This window comes from Argiope bruennichi, chromosome 9, assembly GCF_947563725.1.
Source record: "Argiope bruennichi chromosome 9, qqArgBrue1.1, whole genome shotgun sequence".
Lineage (NCBI taxonomy): Eukaryota > Metazoa > Arthropoda > Arachnida > Araneae > Araneidae > Argiope > Argiope bruennichi.
Window position 1 is genome coordinate 52,155,680 of NC_079159.1, and position 12,235 is coordinate 52,167,914.

General features: G+C 29.2%; 1 protein-coding gene across 3 annotated transcripts in view; it reads right to left on the minus strand.

Annotated features, from left to right (window-relative positions):
* The window catches only part of LOC129984427 (nuclear receptor coactivator 5-like), a 31,997-nt gene that overhangs the window by 10,694 nt on the left and 9,068 nt on the right, over positions 1-12,235 (minus strand). For all 3 annotated transcript variants that reach the window (XM_056094306.1, XM_056094305.1, XM_056094304.1), the window contains 2 exons: positions 11,821-11,931; positions 10,212-10,411 (listed from right to left, as the gene is read on the minus strand). In XM_056094306.1, the coding sequence (XP_055950281.1) occupies positions 10,212-10,411; positions 11,821-11,931 (311 nt within the window). The remainder of the gene's footprint in view (positions 1-10,211; positions 10,412-11,820; positions 11,932-12,235) is intronic.

Consider the following 12,235-nt stretch of genomic DNA (forward strand, 5'->3'; position numbering starts at 1 on the left):
AACAACTCCTGCAGGTTTTTTTCAACTATCAGTATCATGGAGCTAAACCTTAACAGTTAAGGTTAACATTTCTGTATGGCCTAACACACATTTTTTAGCTATTTCATTTTCAGTGAACATATGTGAAAATATTTCCGATATATCATTGAATGCATTAAAGGACGAATGGTTAAACCTTAACTAAGTTAACATTTTTGTATGGCCTAATGTACATTTTTTAGCTATTTCATTTTCAGTGAAAATATATTCGATACATCATTGAATATATCATTAAATGAATAAAAAATTTGAAATCGATTTGATTTTCAGACAATCAATTTGATGCGTTTGGATTTAACATGCCATTTTTTCTGTATTCTTTTTATTTAATATCAATGATGACTCTTTTCTAGACGAGTTTAAATTCCCTGTGTTTTCCCGATTTTTCAAGTTCTCCCGGTAGCATGGCAACCAGTCTTGTATGCTTTCCTCTATTGGCACAACTAGTAAGTGCCAGATTTCCTATATTATATAAGCTTATTATTTTCTTATAAACACAATAAATGAAGCAATACACAATAAATAAATTTTGTAGAGCTTCTCGAAGCCATTCAGCGAAATCAAGTTTTTTTTAATCCATTCAATTCTATTAATAAAAACTCATGTGCGAGTGACTAAATACCATTGCGTCACGTCCGCCAATTGAATGTTGTATGAAATTTTTCAAATTTCCCTGCATTTTCCCGGTTTTTCTAGACGAGTTTAAATTCCCTGTGTTTTCCCGATTTTTCAGGTTCTCCCGGTAGCACGGCAACCTTGTTACAGACCTCATCAATGTGAAATAAATTCAAGAGCTGTAATAAAATTGCCTTTCATATGAGTATTTTATTAGCATGATCAGGAATGCCTAGTTTTGATAGTAAATTAAAGCAAAATCATTTCAATGCTGTTTTTATATGTTTTGACAATGCATTATTATAAAAAGTGAAATAAAATGTAAAATCAAAAATTAATTCTACAAAAACTATGTTGCCTGAGAAATTTGCAGCTACAATTCCCCAAATCTCCTTGTTTATTTACAACTGTTGAATTTTATTATAATACCAAGTCCAAAACATTCTTAATAAAACTTCTATATGCAATATAATTGGTGGTATATCATAGTACAAGTATTCAAAAATAAAAATATGGTGTAATACGTGATAGTGTTTAAATATAAAACAATCATTTCCAAGCAGTAATAATATTACTGAGAACAAAACTGAATGAACATAATGTATTCAGTTACGAGAAAGGTAGAGCAAAAAAATACACAATCTATATAAATAAAAATGCATAAGTTTATTTGCTCCAAATCTTAAATCTCCAAAAGTTCTTCCCCAACTGCTTTGATATTGTGACACATAGCATTCGATTGCACGCATATTTTTATATACTTATTATATATATAACCGCTGTGACAAAGAAAAAAAAAAAATTTCGATATTTATTGGACATAAAAGCAACGCATACTACACTAAATATTTTATGGTTCCATTTCAATATTTTTGATTATATAGTTACAGTGCATTTTCATAGATTTGGATTTATTTATTTCATGTGACAATGCGTTGAAATTGAGCTACGTTGTTAATAATACCGTTTTATGAGTTTAGCTTATTTTTTCATTTTGTCGTTTAATGTTTCTTATTTTGCAATGGAATTGAGCAGTGTTGACTGTTTTAATTTGAATTCAAATTATATCATGAAACTGATCTCTTTGGAGTGCGAACAGATTGAACTATATTTTGTATCTCTTGGAGTTGAAACTGAGAAATGTAGATTGGTCTGCAATTGAATTGAAATATTTCATAAGTAATTTATATATAGTTTTTCTTTTTTAGTTCGTGATTTTTCTTCTTCTTCTTTTTTTTTTAGTTAGTTAGTTTTTTTGATGTTACAATCAGGTATATTCAAAGAAATTACAATAGACTGTACACCATGCATCCCAATCAAGATGAAGGCTTCTTTTCTCGCATGCCGTTGGTAAATGTGCTATGTCCAATGCCTTTCCAGCAACAGCATTACTTTTTTTTCATCACTCTTTTCTCAGTACATGTCAAGCTCTGCATTTATTGGTGAATGACTGACGCTGGGATATATGCATTAACCCTTTTGCCACGTATCCTGTGATTTCCACGGGCAACATAGAAGTAGCATAATTTGCAGTGGCCACGATCTCTGTGTGGATACATTTCTCCATTTATTTAGCTGTGCAATCCGCTCTTTTCCTGTTCATGGCGGTCATTTCGGTTTTTCTGGTTTCACTCAGATCTGAGTTAACATATAGCATTAGTTGCCTATGGTTCTGCGAAATATACAAGCATGTTTTACAACATTTTGCGAGCTCTTTTCAAAGCGCTGGCAGGAAACATTTGGCAATTCTTGAATCTATTTTGATAAAAGAATCATGCATCAAGAGGGTTAATGTTGTTTGCAACATGTCATATCCAAAACAAATTCATGTACTGTTTACGAATATATTGACCAACTGCTCGCCTTCATCTTCAACAGAGTTACGGCAAAAACATAAATCAAACATGATTGAAGAGATTTTTCATTGAATATGAAATGAAAATTCAAATATGAACTTGAAATTCACAGCAGAAATCTAAAACAAAGCATTCATCCATTTGGGAATGTCATGAAGGAATCAACCCTTTGCTGCTTTGTTGATGAATTGCACCATTAAGAAAATTATACCACGGCTGATTTTTAGTGATATGTGTAATCAAATATTTCTTAATGCTTGAGCAAAAAGTCATTTACAATCAAATAATACAAACTAAAAATAACAAGGTTGAAGCAATCTTCTTAGATGAGCCAGGAGAAAGTGGTAAAATGTCCCGAATTAAATTGATTCTAGCAACGATTCAGTTCCAAAATGACATAGCCTAAGCTTTTGCATTGTTTGGAATAGCTGTGCCATTGCTATCAGCTGGAAGAACTCATTTTGCTTTGAAATTGGTAATTCACAAACTCCCATGTGCAACATTTCCAAAGCATCCGGTACATGAAAAATATTGCAGAAATGCAATTATATTTTTGGGATGAACACACAAAGGTACAAAAAAAAATTGCTCAATTCTTTTCATTGATCATCACAGGATTTCTGTGGAAACATCATATCATTCAGGAATACATTAATATTGTTTGCAGTAAGCATTAACTGTAACTCTTTTATCGAGCTGACAGACGAAATAAATGTTTGCCTGAAATACTCTACTTTATGGCAACACATAAAGACTTGAAATTAAGTACTAATAGACATGTCCAGCAATAAACAATAGATCTATTTTCCATTTCTGATTTTCACTTTATCATTCAAGATCATGCGAGATAAGTTATTCAGTCTTTCAAATAAATTTGAGCAAGAAGTCATACTATTGTCTGTGTATTTTCTGTAAACGGTTCAAGGTCACATTTTTTACCTCATTACTAGTTGTCTGCTTTACACTAAGGCAGATAACAGTGTCACTCTTTTTTTTTTTTTTTTTTTTTTTACACAGCTGTTGATATTAACAAAACACACTGGTGTGAGAGGGGGGGAAAAAAAAAAAGCTTTGTCATATATTCAAATATGAATTTGAAATTCACAGTAGAAATCTAAAACAAAGCATTCATCCATTTGGGAATGTCATGAAGGAATCAACCCTTTGCTGCTTTGTTGATGAATTGCACCATTAAGAAAATTACACCACGGCTGATTTTTAGTGATATGTGTAATCAAATATTTCTTAATGCTTGAGCAAAAAGTCATTTACAATCAAATAATACAAACTAAAGATAACAAGGTTGAAGAAATCTTCTTAGATGAGTCAGGAGAAAGTGGTAAAATGTCCCGAATTAAATTGATTCTAGCAACGAAAAAGGTGAAAAGTAGGGAAAATGAAACGGCTACAGAAATTACACAGACTATAATGAGAATCTACATAAGTAAAATTAATTTAGCTTGGATATTAAAAAACGTAAGATAATAACAGAATTTTTGCTTTCACACAATCTTTAGATCCCAATCATCTATTCTTTCTAAATTATATAAATAAAAATATCAAGCATTACAAGACATTACATTTTTATTAATATACAAGTAATTCAAAGTGAGCAGTTTTTAAGTTAGTAAAAAGTGCAATATTTTACATACATTTTATATAGTAGTACGTACAACTGGTAATGATGTTTAAAAGGGAGAGGGGAAATGCTAGTTATTGTATAAGAATAGATATCTTTACACTTTAGAAATTCAAAAATATTTTAAATAAATTTAATTTATATAATAAATCTAAAGAGATACATATACATATATAATTTTTTTTAATTGTCTTGTATTTTTCATGATGCAATGAAAAAATTCATATTTTTAGCAATTATTGATATTTTTTTGTAAGTCGTGACCAGTGGGAGACAGAGACAAAATATAAAGGGGGGGGGGGAAAGAGACTGCCAATATATTTTGAGATTAGAATGGAATTTTGGTGATGTAGCCTTTTTGGTTCCATCATATGTTAGAATTATTGTGGGAAAATAAGAGCCAGCCCAACTCAGAAATTAAAGTAAAAGCAATTAAAAAAATTATTATTTTTAGAACACACACACACAAAAAAATCAAATTATCACACAAACACATATGAATTCATATCTTGGTAAACAATGAATTATATTTTTTCCTTTAATAACATTTTGAAATCAATCGATGTTATACACCATGAACTAATTAAAATAAGAAGTTGTGTATTACTTACAATAAATGCAGGAAATAAACATTTCTCAACAGAAAAACCATTCCATCGTTTTTTTTTTTTTTACAAAAAATATTTGGTACTATACAAATAATTAGTATAATATCCTGTTATTTAATGATAAAATGAAAAAAAAAAATTAAATGATGTCTAGTAAATGAATATCCATTAAGAGCTTTTGCTGGAAGTTTGCCTTCACTTTCACTCTGCAATTTTTTTTTTCTGTTTTGTGCAAAATTTTGGTTGCACAAAGTTCAATTCTATTTTGTACATAGTTTCTTCCAATATGTGTGAAGTTTACTTTCATGAAAATTACAAAATTTGCAAAAGCAATTTGAACAACATTTTATAAATGATCTTGAATGATGAGCTATGGTTCAATACTGTAAGAATAACTAACAACCCCTGCTAATCTCTAGACACTTAAGCCCTGTTAAAATGAAGTTTTCATTTTTTCCCTCTATAGCAAATGGGAAATTTTCTTCAAAGATGCTGTTTCATCTTTGAACGAAATTGGTACAAAAACTTTTGCTCCTGGCAAACAAAATAAAACAACCTGCCAGTAACAAAATAAAATGTTACTTTTGAATAGTGTAGTGGTCCAGAGATAAATCCATCAATACATTTTCACAGATTTATGTTGCAACAGGGAATTTTATCATGACATTTAACTAACCTCTGAAAAGCCATTTTTATTATTAATTCAGTAATTTTAACAAACATACTATAAAAAAACACATGATGATCCTAAATCCCCTCCCAATTTATTAAAGAAATTTTAATAAAATGCAACTCCTACTAATTAATACGAATGAACTAATACTTCGTTCAAATAATTCAAACTAATATCCTAGACTGAAGAATAAATGGTTCAAAATAATAATAATAATAAAACTAGAAGCCTTAGGAATTATATGAATTTAATTTTGGGAATATTAAAATGTATCTTTATTTAATTAAACAAAAAGTTTTAATCGTTTCAACCATAATCTAGCCTCCAAAAAATCATTTTACAAGTACACTTGATTAAAGTAGGAACAATAAAGCATGACAGAAGTGCCAACTAACGTTGGTTATATTGAATTAAATATTCCACTTATAAGGTTTTACCATACTTTATCATAAAAAATAATAGATTGCTACACATCACAAGATCAAGTAACATGGTTGCAGTAAAATACAGCTCACTGCAACAAGTAACAATCCTTGCAGTTAATCATTAATAAGATTCCTCACAATAAGTTGCACATTGACAAAGAACTCTAAATTAGAATATCACCATTTCTTATTCCTAATTTAATGAAATCTTTCCAGCAAATTAAAAGTGCAATACATTTGTTTCAACTGTTGTATTCAATCATTCACGTACTAATATTATTTACAAAAAGCTGAATTTAGCAAAAAAAAAAAAAAATTGCAAAGAATTGACTTATTTAATTTTTACGTACATTGCAAAAATATTAACAAATACTTTTTTTTTTTATTAGATGGGATGAAAATGGAAAAGAAAATTCTCAAAGAATTAATTTTCAAGATAAAATACATTAGTAATAATAAGCCAATACATTTGAATAAAATTTACATTATTTATTTCATATATAGATGATTGATTAAATATACAGTTATAATATATTTACCTATTATCAAACTCTAACACAAACATTTTAGTTGCATAATATAGTATATATATTAACTATCAGAATATGGTGTTAAGTAACAAAAAAATCCGTTTAGTACTTAAAATTAGTAAAAATAATCAAAAAGATTAATTTACATATACACAAATCAATTTCTTATTTCTTGGGAAAAAAAAAAAAAAAAAAAAAAAAAACAGAAATTAAGCATTATCTATGATATAATCTGATCAGAATTGGATTTTTAAATTGATTTTAACTTTTTATCTTTGATAATTATAAAATAAGCAAAAACTGAAGTTGCATGAGAAATATTAACATTTTAGAATTAAAACTAAGTTAATCATAGAAAAAATAATCTATAAACACATACCAGTTGAAGAACCTTTGTTTGGAAGCAAAAGAAGATAAATTTGTAAAAATATAGCAAATAAATAAAATCTTTTTATTTTTTTATACGAGTAATATAAAAATTGGTTGTATACTTCTTTAATAAGCTGCAAGCTTACTTTAATCTAATAATAGATAAAAATTATGATGAAACACATTGCATGCATTTAAATTTCTTTTATAATCATAGTATAAATTAGTGTCTAGTAAGTTTAAAATATTTTTTTTATGATCAGCTGTCATAAGATAATGAACCTGATTTTCAGGAAAGTAACTTGGTATGTGCCTACTTTCGGAGACTTTTTTTAAACATATTTAAATTTTCAATAAACAAAAGATGTTTTTATTTAAAATGGGTCATAAAACTTTAAATTTAAATGTAATTTGTATTAAATTATTATTAATTTTTGAAATATTGGTAATTTTTAGTCAAATTTTAATGAAAAATTACACTTACGGTAAACTTTCTAATAAACATTCCAATAAATATATTTCAATAATATTTATACACTAAATAAATAACATCCTTATCTGTGTTAAGAACTAAAAGATTTGCAAAATTTTGAAAAGTTTTTGAACTATTTGAAATTTTGTGTCAAAACTAATTAAAAAAAATGAAGATTGAGATTAGATTTTAGTTCATAATACAAATAAAATATATTTAAACATTTTCTTAAAATCTCAAATCAATATCTTAAAAAGATGTTTTGGGGTGATGTTTAGCGCAAAGCAAAATATTGAAAAACACAATTAAAGATTTGAATGCACCATAACATTTTTTTTACTCTTTTATTCTTAAAATTCACCATATTTGTAGGTTAAACATTCTTTAACTTCATTTTTAACTAATTTTGGTTTTTTTTTTAGTTTTCAGCCTTTTTCTGGTCAGTTTAGTGGAGGCAATGATTGATGTCTCGATTTCTTAATTCGCTCATCATCGATTCCTATATAGATTTTTAAAGCCAGAAGATTAATTGTAATTTCCAAATGCTTAAAAATAGGTAATAGTCCTATGTAGCCAGAATTAAACATTATGGCTGCCACATATGCACCTAAAAACAAAGTTTCCTGTTCCACAAAATGTTCTTTAGGTAATATTGACCACAAGATGTTGTTGAAACTTTCATTGTTGTTCTGTGTCATATACCATGCAAGCATTTTTTTAATAACTCTCTATCACAGAGTTCTAAATATGTAGATTTTACCACATTCATGACAGAACTAGGAAGACCTGGTGATTTTTCAGAATATTCTGTTCCGTTGCTCATAGCTTGCTGATATTGACAGCAGCTGTCACTCTCTTCTGGACACTGCCTACGCATTAAGTTTCTACTACTAGAACAGCAGTGAAAGAAAGCAGCTATAACAGCAGATTGCATTTTCCCAATATCTCCAACATTACTAAAGATAGCAATTCCACAGTAATTTTGAAGTTTATCGATAAATTTATCAGTTAATTTTCCTTTTCCACCGAATCCTTTGGTCTTCTTTTTTAATTTCCTAAGTCGCGACCCTACTCTTTTTTTTGAACGTGCCCTATACATTCAAGTTTTGTAACTGTATCTTTTCCATAGACATCCTTTACTTTTAGAAATGCCTTAGAGCAATCATCACCAAGATATTCGGTGTATTGTAACTCTTGTTTCAATACTGATATTTCAAAAATTCTGTAAGCCCCAACAGCTTCCATATTTCCTGATGATCCCTAGTAGTTAGAGCATTCATAGTTACAAGTTATTTTTCTTCCACACATTCTACAATATTGGGTCATCACTTCTAAATCCAATATTTTCTCAGTATCTATGGAAATAGCTGAGACGCAGCCATTTAGTGACATATGGCCTCTTCATTACCATGTGCCATCTACAGAAACACTACAAGTTGTGCTTTTTTTTCCCCCAAATTTTGCACTTCTTTCGATACAACTTTCAGTATGTTGCTGATGCTAACAGTTTCAGTTCGTGAGTTCTAAATGTCTGTTTAGAGCCATAGGGCGAATTTAATATGCCCAGCAATTTCTGCCCAGAAGAAAATCCTCTGCCAATCAACTTTAATGCGAGTACCAATAAAGTATTTAACGACAATGTTTTACTCATTTTGGGGGTTGACGTGAATCCAGTCATAAATCCACATTTACAAGATATTGAAAAATTTGAGCAAAGACCTTCTTTGGAATCTTCAGTCAGTTTCACAGCATAGAGGGCAAGAAAGAATTCCAAATATTCGAAGTAAAGTTTGGATATTGAATATCCTGTTATCTTTTAACTCTGGAACGTCTGATTTCAGCACATCAGAGGATTCCAAGGTCTTCAGTTTTGCTGCATTTGCAGTAGACCCATCATTTTTAGGCATAGAATTATTGTACCTATTTCCATAAAAGGTAAGTTTTTTTTAAAGATTTTTTAGAACAAGCTTTCGGCATTTTTATGTGACGAAAACTACAATTCAACTTCAAAACAGGAAAAATAAAAAGAATTATGCTAAAATTTTGAACAAATTGATTGAAAACAAGAACAACGCTTTTGAATTACGACTGTAAACAAGCTACAAACGATAATAGTATTGCCATTCAGTTACTGAAACTTGAATAAAAAAAATTACTGCCAGATTTAAAAAAATAATGAAAACATGAAAAGTTTATTTACATTTTAAAAAGAGATTTTGGCATTTATATCGATTAAAAGTTACAAAATAGACGCCTAAATGTATTGTTTACATTTTTGTGTCCCTTTAAATTCCAACTTCCTGTTGCAAAAAATCAACTTCAGGTTTATTAATTAGGCTGTACCTTTGCTTCTAATTAACGTAAAAATTAAAATGAAACAGTTCTGGAATCATAAATGCTATAAAGTAAGTGCTAAGGGCTATAAAATTATCACATAATAAAAATTTCGATACTTTTCACGAAAACATTTATTTTAGGGTAGGCACATACCTTAACTGTGAGTTTAGTTTCATTATTTTTTATATAAAAGAAAACACAGAAAATATGCAGTATCACTTAATAAAGGTCTTTCCAAAAGACAGAATTTTGAGTTTTATTTATAACCTCCATTTTAAAAAAATGTATATATACCCTATTAAAAAAAATTAAGACTAAATAATTCTTATGCCAACTTTTACCTTTTAAATTTAGCATAATTGAAATGAACGATATATACTAATATTATAAAGTAAATGTGAATATGTTTCTAGATTAAATAATTTATAGCTAAATAGAGATAGATATAGATAGAGAATGAGAGAGAAAAGGAATAATTAAAAATAAAGTTATATAATAATATATTGGATGATATCTAAATAAATAAATAAACTATAATGGCATATATTTTTTTTTTCAATTAAAAATAAAGTTATATAATAATATATTGGATGATATCTAAATAAATAAATAAACTATAATGGCATATATTTTTTTTTTCAATCATACCTTGAGGAGTTCCATGAAGAATGTTAACAGTTACTGATCCATGAGTTTCATTCTGTGGACTAATGACCATTGCATAGAGACTTCCACGACGAGCAATATCATCAATTGTCTGTGTTAAAAGTGCTTCATCTTTTAAAAAGAGTACATCTACTAATATACCAAGGTCTTTGATACGTGCCTCCACAGATTCTGCATATGCCCTACAATAAAATTGGAATAGACTGAAATGATGTATAAAATAAAACATAAGAAAAAATGACACTACTATGTTAAAATTATACCAGAATCAATATATTGGCAGGACTTACATTTGTATTCATATGAAAAGGTTTTTGATGTGACTATAGCTGCACAATGAGAATCAACAAACCTTGACAGCAGAATGGTAGTTGCAGCTAGACACAAAGGAATTCCATTTCGGGATCCACAGTGACAAGAATAGGCTAAGAATATCTAATTTTAGGTTAACCTCCCAATGTGGATAACGCAATGGCCAACTGTATGCACTTAATAATCGAGACCAGCGACAAATGCGCAGAATCATCAGTGTTAACAGATAAACACACTACATGAAATAAAACACAGGGATCAATGTGGGATGTACAATGGATGTTAAGACAGTGTAGCAAAAGTTGGCTTTAATGGGCATTGGCAATCGAAACTCGAGTGCCCTTACTAACAGCACAGCATCACCTGCAATGCTTCTCTGAGCTCAAGATAATATGGGATGGACCCTAGATGACTGGAAAAACCATGGTTTGGTCAGACTAGTCACAATTCCTGTTGGTAAGAGCTGATGGTAGGTTCCAGTATGGTACAGACCCAATGAAGCCATGAACCCTATACAAGTTGTCAACAAGGCCCTAAACAAGTTGGTGGTGGTTCCATAACCATATGCATTGTTTTTACAAAGAATGGATTAAGTAATCTTGTTTAAATGAACTGATCATTAATTAGAAATGGTTATGGTCAGCAACTTGTAAATCACTTGTAGCCATTCATGTACCGAAATAATGATGAAATTTTTAGGGATAACAATGTGCCTGTCTCTAGGCCATAAATGTTCACGATTAGTTTGAAGAACACTCTGGACCAGAGAATGATTTGGCGATTTAGATTGCCCGACATGAACGCAATAGAAAGTTCATGGGACATAATCAAGAGATCAGCTCCTGCACAAAATCACGTACTGACAATATTTTTGCAATTACAGATATTTCTAGATGTAGCATGGCTCAATATTTCCAAAGGGGACTTCAAACGACTCGTTCAGCCCATACCACTTCAAGCTGTTGCATTTCGCTGGGTAAAAGAAAGTCTGACACATTATTAAGATTCTATGACTTATGTCACATCAGTGTATATATATATATATATATATATATAAAATAAGGTCTTCAATATTTTGGGGTCTACTAATAAATTTTATTTTTAAATTTTACAACTTTTCATCTTTATTAAAATCATTCAGCATTAATTATATACAACAATAACTTTTTGCAGATAAAACTAGCGTAGATTAAATAAAAGAAGTAGCAAAATCTATGGTTAAAAAACAATAAATTAAGAATTTTTAATACATTAACGGAAAATGAGCAACTTCTTATACCTTTGTTGTTTGTTTACAGCTATTATTTCACATTCATTTGGCTTTGGAAATCCTTCATTAAAATAACCTTTAGTAGGAGGAGGAGGCGGTGCACTAGGATAATTCATTGACCTGTAGGATGGAGAAAAAGTTAGTATGAAAAAGGCAAATCTAAAGCTATACTATCTTTATAAACAGTCTTTTTTGTCAAACATATTTTAAATTAATGATACATTATTTTTTGTAATCGTCAAAGGCATTATTCAATGTGTTGCTGAGACAGCTTTTAAAATTAGCACTCAGTTGTAATAATAATAATAATAATGTAAATAGTTTTTGCCAGCCATTTTCATGACAGTGTTTTCTTTCTTATAGTTATTTTTTTAAAAACAAAATTCATCAGAATCATGAAAATTTTGATTTTAACTAATTGAAT